This window comes from Meles meles, chromosome 9, assembly GCF_922984935.1.
Source record: "Meles meles chromosome 9, mMelMel3.1 paternal haplotype, whole genome shotgun sequence".
In the NCBI taxonomy this organism is placed as follows: Eukaryota; Metazoa; Chordata; class Mammalia; order Carnivora; family Mustelidae; genus Meles; species Meles meles.
In genome coordinates this window covers 97337258-97356120 of record NC_060074.1, presented here as the reverse complement: position 1 = coordinate 97356120, position 18863 = coordinate 97337258, and the positions used below count along the sequence as shown (strand labels likewise).

At 42.0% G+C, this 18863-nt stretch overlaps 1 protein-coding gene across 3 annotated transcripts in view; it reads left to right on the top strand.

The window, feature by feature from the left end:
- The window catches only part of MGAT5 (alpha-1,6-mannosylglycoprotein 6-beta-N-acetylglucosaminyltransferase), a 339352-nt gene that overhangs the window by 207901 nt on the left and 112588 nt on the right, over positions 1–18863 (top strand). For all 3 annotated transcript variants that reach the window (XM_046018618.1, XM_046018616.1, XM_046018617.1), the window contains 4 exons: positions 3988–4059; positions 5943–6104; positions 9418–9587; positions 12911–13045. In XM_046018618.1, the coding sequence (XP_045874574.1) occupies positions 3988–4059; positions 5943–6104; positions 9418–9587; positions 12911–13045 (539 nt within the window). The remainder of the gene's footprint in view (positions 1–3987; positions 4060–5942; positions 6105–9417; positions 9588–12910; positions 13046–18863) is intronic.

The following is an 18863-nucleotide window of genomic DNA, read 5'->3' as shown; positions in this document are numbered from 1 at the left end:
ACCTTGGCAAGTTCCCATCCCCTTGGAGCCTTGACCCTGGTGATGGTACCCATGTCACATGGCTCTTCAGGGGATTAAATGATATAATGCACACAAACTCATTTGTTTTTTTTTCCCAGAGATTCTGACTTACTGTAAACCTTCAGTAAGTGACTCTATGCTTATGTAAGGTAACTCCTTTAGAAATTACTCTATTAATAAACATTCGTTGTAAAAAATTATAATGTGCAGATTAGCATAAAGAAGAAAATGAAAAGCACCCATAACACCATCATCCAGAGATAAAGCTCACCTTTCTTACAGATTTTTCTCATTGAGTTTTGATTGCATTTACTATCTGAAAAATACAGCATGAAATTCTATATGTTAGTGATCCATTAGAGCCAAACACTTCACATTAATCATAAGAGGCCATAACAGTACCTGATCATTATTCTTTCCGAAGAGTAGAATGTTACTATAAAGTTATACCAGTCGCACATAAATTTGTGCATATATATTTTAAACCTCCTACTAGTTTTTGCTATGATTTTATTACTTCTTTGCCCTCTTTAAATTCTACCTTGAGTTGTATATGTATCAACCAGTGGTTTGTTTTTTCTGAAATATAACAAATTGTCCATTGTACAGACCTTGGACGTAAGTGTGACCTACATGAGTTGTTTTGGGACTTTGTTTGGACTCACATGCTCATGGTTAAGCTGCAAAACCTTCTCAGATCAAAGAAGTTTAAATCATTGGGAGGAGACATACCAAAGGTTAATTTTATATCTCCTTATTCCAGAAAGGTGATTTATAGGTCTCTCTGCGTGGAACATGTGGTAATGTTCCAAAGTTCTAGTCTGGCTGGTTTTTTTTCTGTTTTTCTTGCCCCTTCACTTTGTGGCCTGAGGATAGTGTGCTAAAAAGAGGGGTTCTGGGAAAGGAGTTTTGCCTTCAAATGGAAGATTGAGTCATGTTTGGATCCTCTGTTAATTATTGCGTGCGTGTTGCCATGAACTCAGGTGGTTTTCAGTGTGTAGACGTACCATGGTGATTTACGGACTATGTGAAAACTATCCAGTTCCTTCCCTGGCAGAGGTCTTGAGGCAGGGCTCCCCAACTCCCAGGAGCTGGGCAGGGGTGGGTGTGGACAGTGGGACGGTCCATGGTGCCTGCACCCAGGGCAAATACAAAATCCTGTCCCAGGGAGAGTGCCAAGGGTCGCAGTTGGAAAAATGTGGCCAAAGGCATGGACATAGGAAGGCAACAGGCCAGTGTAGGCCATGATGGTTCTAAGAAGCAGAGAAGACATGGTAAGAATAATTTGAACTAGAAGACCTTCCAGAGCAGGAAGGCACTGGGCTCATTGTAGGGTCCAGCTTTCTTGGAGTCTTGGGGGTTTGCTTTGCAGGGAAGGGGGGCGGGGCAGTTGGACTCATTAAATGGCCCTAGGTAAATCAGGCAGAAAACAAAATTAGGGATTAGGAGGTTGAATTACTAGCCTTAAGCAAGACTTTCCCTGAGTGTTATTAATGACACTCTTATTTAGGAAAATGTTGCTCATTTGCGGGCTATTTGTTTCAGTACTTGGAGTTATTGCCAGTACTGGCTTTCTTCCAATCTTGGTAATCCTCTGAGGTTTCAGAAAAAAAAATTGTTTGGTTCCCCAATCCCTTCCCATGGGGAAATTGGTTTATGTATAATTTAATTATTTTGTTAGCCAGTCGTCCTGTCACTGTGTACAAAAACAGCAACCTTAAAAACCCACCATCTTCATTCAGTGTCAGAGATGTTCATAATTGCTTTTCCTCCATTACAAGTGTATATATAACATATATAACAGGAAGATTTTTTGCTAAAAAGCTAAAATGAACTGACTCTGTTTTCTGTACTTTCAGTGATGCCCTTGAAGCCTTGCAAAGTATTATCCAGTGATTTAGAGTAACAAGAACTGAGATAAATGATCACTTTCAAAGAGGAATTAAAGTCCTGGGTATTCTGTAGGGAAGTCCTATTTTAGAAGATCCCCTCGGACAGTATTTTCATCTGAGTGAATTTTGGGAGGTTCTTTTGAGGGCAGAAGAGCAAGGAGGGAATGTACTTTTCTTTGTCAATATCTCGTCTCGCTCATGTCTCTCCGTTTGATGGACTTTCTTTATGCACAGTCTTGTTTCCTCTTTCCCGATTAGGCTATCCGTGGGGAAATTCTTTATCCTGACATGTGGCTGTGAACACGTCGTTACTTAATTTAGTGCGAGGCTGACTTCAGATCTGTACCCCGCTCGCTCCTCCTCATCCGTATTGTGTGGGGTTGAAGGTCTCCTAGTGTTTCTAGCCCATCGGAAGCCTTCATGTTATAAATATGCCTTGTAGCCATGTTTTATTTAGTCCATTTGCAAGAATTTAATTGGAAGTGGGTAATTCACGCTGGCCTGAGATTCCAAGGTGCAGATGTTTGCACTGCTGCTGGGACCGGCTGAGGCTTCATCTGCTTGTAGACTGCTTTCCACTGGTTTCCCCTCATTTCTCACGTGTGTGGAGCCCCAGATATTGCTTCTCACCACGACAATGCTGCAAGGGCTCCGTAATTAGGCACAGCCATCCACGACAAGTCCGTATTTTCGTTTTTTATGAGTAGAAACCATTTCAGCTTTCCTCCAGGGGAGACCTTTTGAGTCTCTGAAGTCATTCACAAATATGGTAAAGTCTAATTTTACTCCACCAGAAAAAAAAGAGAGAGAGAGAGAGAGAATATTGGTCTTTTCCTATCTAGGCCCTCCCCCAAGCTTTGCTGCCCTCCACTTATTGCTTTCCCATCATTTGCACAGGCAGATGGCTTTATGTAAATCACGCAGTTATTTTGGTCATAGTCAAAATTACCTGGCATTAAGCGCAATTTCCAGATGAGGGAAACTGCTGTGTGTGTTTGAAAACGCACCCCAAGCTGATGGGCAAACCATCTCGACGGAATCCGTGTTCCTGGAGGAGGAGGCCGTGGCCCTCCAAGGCTGTCCCCCTCCCACATGCTCTGTGTATTACCATAGGCCCAGCTAGCTGGAGAAAGAATACAGAAAAAGATAGTTTCAGTGACCATTCATCAGCCACCTTTAATGATGTTCTCACCTATGTGTACACAGGGGATATGGTAGCTTGGCATCATTGTATGGCCAGTTTTAACAAAGAGGCCAGCAATATTCGTCACTGCAGCTTTCTTCTTACTTTTATTAGAAACTGTGATTTCTTTTTTTTTTTTTTTTTTTTTTTTTTTTTGCCTAATTTTGTTCGGTAACCTTTTTGAAGGAATTCCTGTAAAATTGGGCTGTTTTGCTCTTCCCCTCAACTCTTTAAACTTCTGTGCATTGACAGAACAATCCATCTTCTAGAGCGGCTCTCGCAAGATTGCTGAGGGTTTTTTTTTTCCTTTTTCCTTTTATCTCTTTCTCCGATACTTTTACCATCTTCTTCCTTGAGATGAGCTAGTGTGAAGTGAACAGCCAGAAAATGAGGGGAAGTCGTGATCAATTAGCCTTAAACGATCAGCTGCTTTCCTAATTCTGAGGTGAATGAGGGAGCTCTGTAGCTCAAACGCCATGCGGTTTCCTTTCCAGATATGCTGCAGCAGATAACAGAGCATGTCTGTCCTTCCCTGTCATTCCCCTGCAATCTCTGTCTTCTACCTTTTTGCTGGGAGACTTCCCCCACCGCTCTCCATCTGGTGTAGACACATGAGGCTTACCGGATGAAGGAGTCCGCAGCGTGAAGTACTTTGAAGGACAGATAGAAAGTGTAGTTGTGGGCTCCCTGAGACCTTTGCTATGGTTGTTCCTCCATGTGAGAGGTCCCCTGTGTCTATGCTGCTCACTGAAAGCATGAAAGCCTAATAGCAGGAACAACCCCTTAAACGTAGTGGTATTCTGTGCCGGGAATGGTACTTGGTGCTTAGTACGGACATTATATGGTTTACGGATGAATCAGCAGACTTAGTGTCTCTCGTATATTTTTCAGGTTGAAAATTGGTGTCCTCATTTACCTTGGAGAGCCAAAAATCCCTATGAAGAAGCTGATCATAATTCATTGGTGAGTGATTTTTGGAAACTAGGCTTGTGATTTGGTTCTGTGCCGAGGGATACCTTCAGAGTCGGCTAGACAGGCCCACTATAACCTGAAATCATGGTACATGGAAGAACTTCTCTGTGCAGGCCTGTGGAAATTTGGGGGCTCGAATCAGTTCACCAGTAGTATCTGTTTCTCAAGCAGTTCTCTGGGGGAGGGGGCCCTGAGTGACAGGCTCCTGAGAGGAATGAGACCTGGTACCAGACGTGGAGGTGCACGCAGCAATCTCATGGGAGTGATGGGTGAAAGTCGTGACCACACCCGCATAGAAGCTGAACTATAGGCCAATGGGAATGAATGAGAAAGCGGTGATCTCAGCCTGCAGGGGTTAGGAGAGTTTGCAAAGAGATGATGATACTGTAGCTGAATTTCAAATGATGAGTGAGTTCACAGTAGATGAAGGAGAGGAGAAAGATGCGTCTGATGTGCAGGGGGAAAGGTGCCTGTACCAGAGTCTGGTGTTTTCAGGGAGTAGAGCACAGTTCAGTGGGCAAGGCCATAGGGTATCGGACGAGCTTTGGTGGAAGATGAGATGGGAAAGATCAGTAGGGACCATGAAAGGTTTTCTGTGCCACGCTAGAAGCTCATGTCTTTATTCTTTAGACCAAGGGTCAGCAGCCCTTTTCTGTAAAAGGCCAGAGAGTGAATATTTTCATCTTCCCAGGCCAGGCCATAAGGTCTCTGTTGGAATTGCTCAGTTCTGACCTTGAGCGCAGAGGGCAACTATAGAGAGGATGTAAATGAGCAGGTATGGCCATGTTTTCGCAGAACTTTCTTTCTTTTTTTTTTTTTTAAAGATTTTATTTATTTATTTGACAGAGATCACATGTAGGCAGAGAGAGAGACAGGAGGAAGCAGGCTCCTTGCTGAGCAGAGAGCCCAATGCTGGGCTCGATCCCAGGATCCTGGGATCACGACCTGAGCTGAAGGCAGAGGCTTTAACCCACTGAGCCACCCAGGTGCCCCTCGCAGAACTTTCTATACCAAAACAGGAGGATCTGACTCCCCCAGCCACAGTGTGCTGACCCATGCTGTAGGCCATGGGAATCTTGGGAGGAGGTTGGGTCAAGGAGGGATCAGGTGAGTGTTGAGAACAAAGCATGTGACTGTTGGGGGATGGAGTTAACATGTTCTTGATGTTACGAAAAATAAAAAGGAGTGTGGCTGTTTTTCTGTTATTCCGGTCACTGGTTGTACTCAGCTACATTAGAAAAGTGTTCTTCCTGGCTTTTAAATTATTCCAGCCTGGGTTTTAAATTCTGTTGAGCTATGGTAGGAAAATGGTATTGCTGGCTTTTAAATTCCTTAGAAAATAATGAGCTTTTGTTTGTTTGAGATTGGGACCAAACTGGAAGATGAGCGTTTATTTCCCTGCTTAACTCTGTGGGCAGATGAAGGCTTTTTGGCAACCTACACAATGCCAAGCAGCCTGTTAAGAACTGACTTTACTTTTCCAGGAGTCTGCTGCCTTGCAGTAGGTCCAAGTGGCAATAAATTCGGGTGCAGAGAATTTCAAGGTACATCGAGCATACTCATTGCAAAAAAAAAAAAAAAAAAAAAAAAATGCATTTTAATGTGACTCTGGGCTTTGCAGGGACTGTGCTGGGCCTTTCTCAATTTCTCATTTTTTAATGGTGTCCCATACAACAGATGAGCAGTCAGGGGCCTTTACGTTAATTTGTAATCCTGGGGCCTTGAAGTAAAGCTCTGCAGCAGACATGCCTCGCTTCTGAAGCCCTGTATTTAATTGACTAGCTCTTTCAAGTTTTCAAATGTCACATCATGACAACCGTTCTGCCTTCTGACTTTTTATCTTCTGTTCATTTTTATTAAATTTCTGTTTCTAGGCGGAAATTCGTACGGATTTTAATATTCTCTATAGCATGATGAAAAAGCATGAAGAATTCCGGTGGATGAGACTCCGGATCCGGCGAATGGCTGATGCGTGGATCCAAGCTATCAAGTCCCTGGCAGAAAAGCAGAATCTTGAAAAGAGAAAGCGGAAGAAAGTGAGTTTCTGAGGAATTCAGTTCCGTTAGATGCCAGTTTTCTTTTAAAATTCGATTTTGCTTGGAAACAAGACTAAGAGAAATGTCATGTCTCAAATGATACTCCCTCAGGGTGAATCTGCTCAGTCTCTTGTACAGCCTTTTTTGGGCTTTCCTTTCCCCCGTGACAGTAATCCTGCTTAGCAGGGACCAGCACACCTGCTTCTCGGGTGAAGCCAAGCAGGGTATCTGCCTATGAGAGTTTCCTTTGAACCGCCCTGAAGCTCTGTCCCCGTGGCATCGGGGAGCCTAACCCTCTTGGCTTTACCCACAGACAGCCTTGGAGAGCTTGTTGTCACATCATCATGGCACTCTCCTGGTCGTGCTGTTTGTCACTTCTGGGCTTTGGGCAACTGCTGAGTTCCATTGCTGCTATGTTGAGTTGGTGCTTCTCCTTATATTCTTGAGGGAGAGATACTATCAATTAAACTGGAGCCGATCTGTTTGAACTTCAAGGGGATTTGCTTAGAAAACCTCCGGGAATAACCCAGAGGATGAAACATTTTATACCCTATAAGGTAGAGGTTAAATGGTCTTGGCTTTAGAGTAACTGTTTGGATGACAAACAGAGCAAATTACACAGTCTTTAGTGTACCCACATCTAAAAATTAATTAAAAAAGACTTTGGTGTTCCTAATTTGACTACTTTGATATCCTTAAAAAAAAAAAAAAAAAGTAATGGGGAGGATGAGCTTGCAAAACCCCAAGTCACAGTTCACTGGTTCCATTTTTGCTAAATCCCTTGAGTTTATGAGGCAGCAGGTCCAAATGCTCAGGCCCCAGATAGTCCTCTGTAGAAGAATATGGGGTCAAAAATCCAGGTGGGCTGTAAGAAGAAATAAAGTATTTTTACAGAATCCTATGCAATAATCTTTAGGATATATTGTTCGGTCAATAAATAAGATATGGAGAACAGTGAACATTATTTTTAAAAGGAAGAGAGAATTTATATACACACACACACACGTATACATAAAGATATGTGCATGTACACACACATGATGTTTATATAATATACATTTATGCTTGCTCATATTTTTAAAAATAGGATAAACCATGAAATTAAAAATAAAGGAGATGGACAGTGGCACTGGTTGCATGACATTGTGGATGTACTTACTGCCCCTGTACACTTAGCAGTGGTTAAAATATTAAATTTTATGTCAATCACAATGAAAAGAGTCAATATGGGGAAAGAGGAAATCGCGTGGAAACAACAGGTGTAGAAACTAGACTTATGTAAATATATCTTTCTCTGTAGCTTTGATACTAGAGTCACTTGACACAGTATAAAATAAAGTTGAATTGCAAAAAAAGTATCTAAAAATTACAAAGAAAAGACATGAACTGACTACATATCCAGTTTTACAGTCAACACACAAAGAACTGTTCTTAGGGACTAGAACACAGACTTTTCAGCATTTCTGATGGTATATCACAAAGGACAAAAAAATGGTCAAATATCTTGAGAAGTTTTCCTGAGTTTTACTAAGTTTACATGTAGTAGGTATATTCTCATTCTGAATCCCTTCTGCATATTGGAATAAAGCAAAGTACTTATGTTAGTATCCTCGAGAAGTCGGATTTTCCGACTGGGAGAGAGAAAATAACACATGTAAGATGGATAATGTTATGCAAAGTTACTGTAATCCTGAGTTTGAATGGGAAGTACCAGTGTGAATTTATGATTTGTTTTATCCTGGAGGAGAAATAAATTTCCAGCTACATCCACTGAAAAGGGCTACAGACAGTGATTAACGAGAGTCCCCTTGAGCACCAGACCTTGATCTTTAGATCCCATTTCCACTCAATGGTATAAGAGGTTCTTGGAAAAATGGTTGGTTAAGGTCTTAGAAGTTGTAATGTTGAGCTGTGAACATATGTCATAGTGGAGAGCAAAGGCACTCTCAAAGACTACTAGAATCCTGTCAGAAGAACTTAGAAGCCAACTTGAACAGCCTCCCATTGGCAAGATGGGACAATTTGATAATCCATAAGGATAACTTCTATCTGTGACTGTGTAAAGCCTCATGGCGGTCTTTAGAGTAGGCTAATGAACAAATTTGTTATTTGGAAAACTGACAAATAAAGGGCAAGAGTCAAATATTTGCCAGGCTTTTTCTCTATAAACCGTACCTCAGCAAAGCCAAGTAGTTGATGGGGGAGGGGGGTAGTTTCTCTTTGTAGAAACATTCCAGCTAATAAAAGCAGAAGGAATAATAAAATATCACCATTTTGTAACTCCTGATGGATGAAGGCCTCTATTTAGTGATCATCAGTAGCTCCCAACATCACAGAGATCCTAGACATTGTTCCCACTAGGGAAAGGAAGCATACAGCACCGCCTATGAAGTAGCATTGCCAAAAACATCAAATATGAACTGAATCATGCCTGTGGATCTAATTACCAGTTTACTATAAATACAAGGGGTAGAAGAATCTGTTACACAATCAGCAAAACCCGAAGTGTGAGAGACTCTACTGGAAATACAGCCTAGTGTCTTGGACAAATAAAACTCTCCCCCAAAGGATGGGACTAAAGAAGCCTAAGAAATAAATGAGACACTTATTTGACTTCTGCCTGGAACAACTGCGCTTGGAGGAAGTGTAAACACTAACTGGATAGTGAATGATATTAAGGAATGAATATCTGTTTTAGGGGCAAAAGTGACGTTATGCTTGTGTTTTTTAACTGAAGGTCTGTTTCTTTTAGAGATAGAAACTGAAGTATTTGCAGATGGAAGGATATGATCTCTAGGATTGGCTTCAACATCAGCTAGAGGGGTTGGGAGAAAATGAGGGGTATACATTAAGATTTGTCCTGAGTTAATAATTGTGAAATTTATGTGATGAGTACCTCGGAATTGACTGTGCTACCATGTCTGATTTTGGATATGTTTGAAATTTTTTGCATTAAAAACCTTAAAAATATTCCAGCTGTGGGGAAGAAACACCCAGTACTGTTAAATGATATTTTATTGCCTTCACTTACTTGCCTTTAAATCTGATTTCCCAAATGTATCCTGCTTTCTAAAAAGAGGCTGTCCATATGTCATGTTCATAGCCGTAACAGGGTGTGGTAGTGACTCTATTTCCTTCCATTTCTTTGTACCTTCTGGAAAAATCTAGGCCAGGTTGAGGTTACGTTAGAACATAAACATCACTTTAGATTTGGTTGATTGCTTTTGGTGTGTTACTGTGGAGTTTGTACTTGGTTCAGTGGGAATTAATATATGCCTCTCCTTTGTGTTTTCTTTTTTTTTGTTTTTTTCAGGTCCTCGTTCACCTGGGACTCCTGACTAAGGAATCTGGATTTAAGATAGCAGAGACAGCTTTCAGTGGTGGCCCTCTTGGTGAATTAGTTCAGTGGAGTGATTTAATTACATCTCTGTACTTACTGGGCCATGACATTAGGATTTCAGCTTCACTGGCTGAGCTCAAGGAGTAAGGAGATTACTTTTCAATTTTAAAATCAGAATACAAAAAAGAAATTGTAAACTCTTAAAGCCCTCTATTAGTGTGTAATTTCTTGTGGAGGAAAATGAAAGTGATAATTCACTAAACAGGAGATAAGAAGATTATTTTCAGGAGCTAAATACATACACTGTGAAAAGGATAATATGTTTTCATTGTAGCTGCAGGCTCCAGAGGCTTCATAAATGAATGCCAGAAATTTCAAACTAAGGAGCTTATTCTTTGCTATTACAGGTGCTTCCAACATGTGCAGCACAAAACATTATTGACTTTCCTAATTCCCTGTCTCCTGCTGAAATTCATACCCTTCCCTACTCAACTGCAAGCCTCCCAAATCTTCAAACAGGGCAAGTTCCTGTTTATAATTTAATTTGGATAGAATGAGTTTCTTGAAAGCCCTGGTCCAATCCTCTTTCGGTAAAGCCAACTTTCCAGCCCGAGTCTGTTAACTTTACCTGGCTTTTCTGTTTCCCTGAAACTGCTTCCGGTCCTAGCCCTCTCGTAATCTCCTATAGACTGACGCAGCTGACTAGGCAGGAATGCTCTGCGCCCCTTCACTCCTTTTGGATAACTGCCCATAGAGACTTTGTTCCCAGCAGCCAAGTGTTCCATGTTGCCATATGCCAAACGTTCCAGAAGAAATACCTCGAGTGAACATTCTAGAGACAGAAGGGTGTTTAAAACAAAATATGTCCCCTTCAACCCACCCCCCGCTCTTACTTTCCTGTCCAAGACATTGATGCCCAGAGAGGTCACTTGTGTTAGGGGCCAAGGTGCACATAGCTGATGAGTGTCAGTGTTGAGATGAAAGCAGTAATATCAAGTGTCATTTTTTAAATGGTTTCTATATGCTAAAACTGTGATCAGGACATTAGTTACAGCAAGAGTGTTCGGCAGTTAGGATAACCACAGCATAGATGGAGACTATGAACACCTAACATTTGGTGAGCACCTACCGTTCGTCGGACACTGCACATTTTACATACTGTTTACACACACTCAGAAGTAAGTGCTGTTGTTTCCTGCATTTTAACGATGAGGAAACTGAGTTGCTTAAGAATACGTAGAAGACATGTACGAGTTTTCTCACCTGTGTTCTTGACCACTGTAGTAGATAGCTCTTTTTGGATCCAGATAAATCTGAGGTCTTCTGAACCCCTAAACACTGCCCGTGTCCCTTCAGCACGCTGCCCCCTGCTTGCTTTAAAACACATTGTGTACATAGCCTGTGAAGTCGAGGCATCCACACATTCAGCAGTCATTCTCTCAGTGCTTTCTGGGCACCGGTTCTTGGTACGGGATAGACAGAGATGACCAGCATGCGTTCAAGGAAATGCCAATCTTCTGGTAATTACAGCTAATACATTGCGTAATAATTACACTAATTGCAATGTGATTAGTAGTAATTGAAGCATGACTGCTAGAATGTAAACCAAGGGAGTACAGAAGCAGTGATTGTTGCTCACTGTGGTGTATGTGGCACCTAGAAGAGTGCCTAGCACCCAGTGGGTGCTTGTGACTTGGGACTGAGCAAACCAGTGAAGGGATGAATCCGGGAACAAGTGAGTAGGTGAATAAGTGGAAAAGTGTGGGAACTCTAGGGATGGGTGCTCCCTAGAGAGGTCAGAAAAGGCATTTTAAGGGACTGCCAGGCAGAGACTTAACTTGTTGGTCAAGATGTCTATGGAGTGCTTTGAGTACCGGTAAGAGAACCAGACGTGTTTTATTTAAGAAGACAGTTATGGAAGCCACAGAGGGCAGAACATGCCTGCACATTACCACCACAGGGGATCTTTGTGGCCTCCCAGAGCCCAGATCATATGCCAGACTAATTAAATCACAGCCTTCGAGAACAGGACACAGGACACACTGAGTATCTCAATGCGTCTGGATAATTCCAGTGTGCAGACCAGTGAGGGAACCACCAAAAACAGGGTCGACCAAGGGTCCACACACCTGGCACTGTGGGCTGGATGCAGTCTTCTGTGTGTTTTTGTTACAAAACTCCCACAGGAACATAGCCACACCCATTATGGATGAATTCCTGTGACTGCTTTTGTTCTCCAAGGGCAGAGTTGTGTAGTTGAGGCAGAGGACGTGTGGCCTGCAAAGGTGAAAGTATTTACTATCTGGCCCTGTGTAGAAATACTTTCAAATTCTGGGGAAGAAATTGGTTGTACAGAACCTGATATTTTCTGAGGGTCAAGCGAGCTGAGGAGCAGGGTACCTAAACGAGTGGCAGTACGGAGTTACGGAACAGAGTGCTGCTTCTAGGACTCGTCCTTCAAAGTGGGATAGCCAGAATTTGGTGAAGGATGGTTATGGAGTGCGGGCAGGGATAAGAGGCATCCGTGAGGACCGATTTCTGGGTGAGCGGCAGTGTGGTTGGGCGAGCAGTTTTTACTCCCACACGTGAAGTTGGCATACGATCACGTACGTCGGCTCTCTCTGGGTGCAGGGGTGGGGTTGTACTGATCGGGGAGGAGATGGGTGGATGGAAGGAAGGGTAGTGCCAGTTATATAATAGAGTCTAGTCCGAAGGAAAAATTTGACATAGAAAAAATTAAGAAATCACACAAGACAGTATAGAAGTCTGTATTGTAGCGGCTAGAAATTGAAGACCTTTAGGAGGTCAGTAGGGTAATGAGAGCAGTTTCTGTGAGGGGAAGCAGAAGCCACTGAGTATCTGCGACACATGAGGCACTTTTCTTTCTAATACCTCATTTAAGCACCTGAAGAATCTCTCACAGGTTGCTTTCTTACTATCCCTTTTCTGTCGCAACTCCTGTTTTGTGGAAAGGTTGCTTTTTTTGTTGTTGTTTCTTTTTTTTTTTTGACCCTGAGATCATGACCCGAGCCGAAGGCAGTGGCTTAATCCACTGAGCCACCCAGGCGCCCCTTTGTTGTTGTTTCTTAGGAGGAAAGACCAGAGAGGTTAGTGACTTGTCTAAGATCTCACAGGAGCTAGTGGAGGTAGATAGATTCAGACCCAGGTCTTCCTAGGTTTCAAAGTGTGTGTGTGTGGGGGGGGGGGGGGGGGGTGGGTGGGTGTATGCATGCATTCGTGTGCACATGCATGAGCCACCATTTACTTCTGCCAGACTCTGAAGCAGGGCTCTGGATAGGCTTTGATGGGTGGGCGGAATCTGGATAGGCAGCAGATTGGGACAGACCATGCCCTCCTCCCCGACAACATTCTTGGGATGTTTGCCTATTAATGTTGCTAAGTGTCGTATCTTGAAATAAATTATTTTTTTTTTCCTTTCTTCCCGCTCTCCTATCCCTCTTTCTAGGATAATGAAGAAGGTTGTAGGAAACCGGTCTGGCTGCCCAACTGTAGGAGACAGGATCGTTGAGCTCATTTATATTGATATCGTAGGACTTGCTCAATTCAAGAAAACTCTTGGGCCATCCTGGGTTCACTACCAGTAAGTGCTACTTGCTGTCCTAAGTTAATTGGGTGTTTGGTCTTTTGTTTTTTGTTTGTTTTTTTTTCTTTTTTCTTTTCCTTAAATGGGGGAGCATGGTTACAGGCAAAATGCTTATCAAATATTAGCTTTTGGACTGTGTGGAGTAGGTTCCTCAGTCCTCACTGAAACTCAGATTCTCCCCCAGTGATTTTTACTTCCAAAGGCTATTCATTATTTTCATTGATTTCTTTTAGGAATAGAAAATAAGTGGCCAGCCACCTCTTTACCTTCCTTAATACTCCCCATTCCTCTCTGTGTGCCTACACCAGTCTCATTTGTTTAAGTAACAGTTTGGACAAAATGTGGAAAATGTCGTTTCTCATGTTGCTCAGGTTTGAGCTCATTCCTCATCCCCTTTCCTTCATGCGTTGTCATTTTTGGAAGAGAAAGCTGTGAATACCTTGTTGGAATGCTGGGGTCTTGCACGTTTTAAGACAAGACCCTTGCTGAGAATGACCCAGGTGCAGGCCTTTATCATGTTGGAGAAGAACTCATTTCCCTCGGTGTGGGTTTGGGACCATGATTTAGTGTGAAATGATTTTACATGGTACACAAGCATGGCATTAAATAACAGTGAGTTATATAATGAGTTTATTAACCTTTCAGTTTTCCTCCAATCTTTCTAAAAAGACTTAGTCTGATGCTGTGATACCTCCAACACATCTTGTAACACTTACATGCATTTTTCACAAGATGAGGGTAGCTGTCAGTTTTGGCCTTCAGACAAAGGATCCAGCTTGAATTTAGTAATAATTTTTTTTTTTAAAGATTTTATGTATTTATTTGACAGAGAGAGATCACAAGTAGGCAGAGAGGCAGGCAGAGAGAGAGGAGGAAGCAGGCTCCCCACGGAGCAGAGAGCCCGATGTGGGGCTCGATCCCAGGACCCTGAGATCATGACCTGAGCCGAAGGCAGCGGCTTAATCCACTGAGCCACCCAGGCGCCCCTAGTAATAATTTTTAAAGAAGAGAAATATGCTATTTTTGGTTCTCTTCCCCTTCCTGGAGTTGGCACTGGCTTTCATTTATGGCCTCTAAACGTTTCCAGTAAATGTAAGTAAACATATTTTACCCAATGGTGTCAGTGGTACATAAATTTGGGTAAAAATCCTGAAGTTAGTACCAACCTGACTACCTGATGATAAATGTTGACCTATAGTTTGAACCAAGTCCCTAAAAAGAACACTTGGAAAATCTTTCAATTAGCATGACTTAGAAATCTCTCCATGTGTTTCTTTTCTGTTGCTGTTGGGTTAACAGATGTTTTGATGTGTTCTTCTACCTTGACCCCATAATTGAATCCTTAATGACTTGAACGAGGTCCATTTCAGATTAGTTTATAGTTTAGTAGTACTTATAAACTTTAATCTTGAAGCTGATGTCAGATTGCAAGTCCTTTAGTAGAAATTCAAAAGAAATAAAAAGTCAAACTATTAAGAAGATTCTCCAAAACATAGTAGGGAAAAACATCATTGTAGAATTTTCTTGCAGATTTCTTGCCAGTGGCAACATTTTTTTCCTCACTGGCTGGTGCCGTACTCAGGGACAGAGGGAAGGGATTGATTGAGAAGAAACTGTGCACTTTTCATTTCCTTTTGGATATAGTTTCCATCAAAAAGCAAAATAAAGGGGCACCTGGGTGGCTCAGTTGTTAAGCATCTGCCTTCAGCTCAGCTCATGATCCCAGGGTCCTGGGATCGAGCCTGCTTCTCCCTCTCCCACTCCCCCTGCTTCTGTTCCCTCTCTCTCTGTGTCTCTCTTTGTCAAATAAATAAGTAAAATCTTTAAAAAAATAAAATAAAAAAGCAAAATCTTGGTTTGGGCCAGGATTGCACTCTACCTTCTGCATCACATTATTCCTTTTTTTGTTGTTTCTTTTTTCCTGAAAATCTTCATACATCACAAGCCATCACATTTGTTCTCAGTTATGTGGAAATATCCGTCTTTCTTTTTGGCTAATAAGCCATGTAAGTAAACAGTTTTTTTTTTTTTTTTTTTTTTTTTTTTTTTTTTTTTTTCCTTTTCAGCTACAGCATTAAAGTAGGAAAGAAAGGCAGAGCTATTGTTCTCTGGCATTTAGCAAATGGCAGGCACTTGGTACAAAAGGACAGAGGCATCACGGGCATCCCTAGACTCACATATCCTCCCCATTAAGAAGGGCTGTTGAGATGGAAAAATGTCCTCAGTGGTAGTGTTTCAGTCAATTAAAAAGGATGATTTCATTATTAAAATGGTCACCACTGGTTAGTATTTGATTCTCGTTGGACGAAAAGGCACCATCTCAAAGGAATTTTATGGAAGGCGTGCCTTTCTTTCATAAATCAAACACGTTAGTGATACTGGCTGGCAGACGTCTATCAGGACTTGAGGCCTGCAGTCTTTGTGGTGTGATGAAGCTAAGATTTCATCCAAAGACTAAGCAGATCCTCTAGAAAGTTCTTAGCCATTTCTTTCCCTTTTGAAGATGAGACACTCTCAGAACTCTCTGAATTCATCTTGGTTGATGGTACGTAGTAGGAACTCCATTAAATGTAAATGGAATTTACATCTGATCTTCCTTTTGGGAGCAAAACCTTGAGTCCTGTTGATCTTGGAAACATATTTTTAATTCTTTCCAATTTATGTAGGGACCCCAAAAAATTCAATTAAACATCTGTTCAGTGCCTACATGCAGCTCGTATACCATTCAGGACTATAAAACTCATACCCACTTTGCTTTCTGTGAAGTTTTGCTGAGTATTGAAGACACACAAGGAAGTGAGGTGCACATAGCATGAGATCTACCATGTTTTACATCCAACTCCAAAGTGGAAAGTAGGTCCTGGCAAGGAAGTCGTCCATCTTACAGTAGTGTGGCTCAGAGCAAAAAGAATGTTCCAGGAGTCATTTGGCATGGCCATAGCGATTCCTGTGAGAAGAAGGCCAGCTGCCTTGGGCAGCAAGGCAGATATTTTCTTAAGTTATCGGTCTGTTCCTGATGCTTCAGATACACAAAGACTTTAGAGGAACTACATAAATATTAACAACACAAATCCAGTTCCAAACACACAGCTGTAGAATGTGATTGAAGGAGGAAAGCTATTATGTTAAATCTCTTCTGCCATAATCAGAGAACCGTCCCCTGCCTCTGGTTTACAAAACAAACCCAGGCCCACTAAAAAATAGACCAATCCCAAACCAAAGCTTAAGTAGGAGGATGTAGAATTCCAAGTTTCTCGGACATTCGCTCTTTCATGCTCTAGCTTTCCTCTGGGAAGAAGTCCAGCATCACGTAGCACAGTATCAAAGTCCATGCATGCAGGTTTTAGGCTCCCAGAAGGCGTCTTGACTCATCAGGGATTATCTTAATTATCTAAATTTAAGATAAAACCAATAAAACTCCAAAGTTAATAAAATCACACGCCAAAGCTAGAGAGGCGTATACCTTGTCAGAATAGATTGCAAATGAGGAGAAGTAGCCAAAGTCTTCAAGACAAAGATTTTGTAGGATGGGGGTGGCCTGCTCGTCCCTGCAGTGCCTGCACAGAGCCTATAATCTTTGAGGCTCAGCCGCACCTGTGGGTGTGTGTCCCTCTTCCTCCTCTAGCTCTGCAATCCCTGCATTTTCTGAATGCTGCCATCTTTCTCAGAAGAATGTGCACTGACTCCAACCGGTGGCTTTTGTATCTTATTTTAAAATACGAGTTAAAGAGTTCATTATAATATAGGAGGTTTTTATATAAGTTTTTTTATTTATTTTCAGCATAACAGTATTCATTGTTTTTGCACCACTTTTTTTATTTGTTTATTTTCAGCGTATGTAAGTTTTTTGTTTTTTTTTTTTTAAAGATTATTTATTTATTTATTTGACAGAGAGAGAGATCACAAGTAGGCAGAGAGGCAGGCAGAGAGAGAGGAGGAAGCAGGCTCCCCGCGGAGCAGAGAGCCCGATGCGGGGCTCGATCCCAGAACCCTGAGATCATGACCTGAGCCGAAGGCAGCGGCTTAATCCACTGAGCCACCCAGGCGCTCCCTCAGCGTATATAAGTTTTTAATACAAACTTTGACACTAAAAAATATCTAAGTTGGGGAATGACAATGTTTTGTTAAGAGAAAAGGAATGCCCCTAACTACTCGGAGAACAGGGGAAACACACATGGGTCGGTTCCTTGGCTCCACAGCTTTCTTTTTCCTGGACTATGGGCACCCACTTCCTTCCACCTGTTGGTTTTCAGGCTGATGATGCAATCTTGGTGCTAATTGGAAAAACTGTCACTGTGATGATAGCATGTTCCTTGCCCACCACACGGGAATCCAAAATAAGGAAACGCTTTCTGTGGTCGGCTTACGTTTGCTCCCATCCTCTTTATTTTCCTCCCTTCCTTGTCTAGACAAAGGGTGGCGATCTCAGATGAGCAAACCTCACACTAAAATGGCAATTTGCTATTGATTTTCTGGAAAATCCAGTCTGGTGTTTGCATTTTATTTTTCTGAATCACACGTTGATGTAAAAAAACATAGTAAAAAAAAAAAAAAAACACCTTGAGAGAACGCTTTCATCACAGTGGGAAAATGAAGGAAGAAACTGGATCTGATGTTTACAACTCACTTGCCATTATCTGATTGTAAAACGTAGGCTTTAATATTTATTCGCTTTTATGCTCATTGGCCCAGTAAGAGCCATTCAGAAGTATTGTTGAGGTATAACCACAGAAAACAGAGCTATTTTTATTGGCCAGGCATAAGCTAAATTTACATCAATGGTTTGAGACTCGGTGATGAATTGAAAGAATGAGTTAATTAATGGAGGAGGTTTCAGCGTTGATTCCGGTTTCAGCATTGATTCTTGCAATTGGTCGTTTCTTTTCGACTCTAAAGCAGTGATCAACAGACTCTCTCTGTAAAGAGCCATGTAGTAAATATTTTAGGCTTCTCTGGCCGTATGGTCTCCGCGGCAACTGCTGAAGTCCTCTGTTACTGAGTGGAAGCAGCCATAGACCTAAGTAAACAATTAGACGTGGCTGTGTTGAAACAAAATCTCATTTCTGACCCCCCAATTTTGAATTTCATCTAATTTTCATGTCACAGAATATCCTTTAAAAAAAAAATTGAACATAAAGATCATTCTTAGTTCACAAGCCTTGCAGAAATGGGAGGTAGACCAGATTTGGCTGACCCAGTTTGAAGACTTTGTTGGAAGAGCCAGATGAAACATCTTCAGTTTTACTCTTGGCTCTGGGAGAAAGCAGTAATGTCCCAGTGCTGTCAAGTATATAAAAAATCAACACTTCTTGTCAGTGGGATTCTAAACTCTACCTAAAATTCAATACTCTTATTAATTGACGAAAATGGTAAGTGACTGTGGAAAGAGCTAAGGCAGGCTGTATGCCTTACGGAGAGTAAGACCTCCATCTTCGTCCATTCGGGCTGCTATAAGAAAATGCCACAGTCTGGATGGCTTAGAAACATTTATTGCTCATGGTTCTGGAGACTGAAGGGCAAGGTCAGAGAGCCGGCGTGGTCGAGTGAGGCTCTCCTTCTTCCAGGTCTCAGACTTCTCGCTTTGTCCTCACCTGTTGGAAGGGGCGAGGGAGTTCTGTGGGGTCTCTCTCTCTCTTGTTTAATCATGTTACAAAGAGATCAGGAGCTGGAGGGGCACTGGGAGAGGGAGAGAGAGAATCCCAGGCAGACTCCCTGCTGAGTGTGGAGCCTCACGTGGCGCTCGATCCCACATCCCTGAGATCATGTCCTGAGCCGAAATCAAGAGTTGGACACTTAACTGACTGTGCCATCCAGG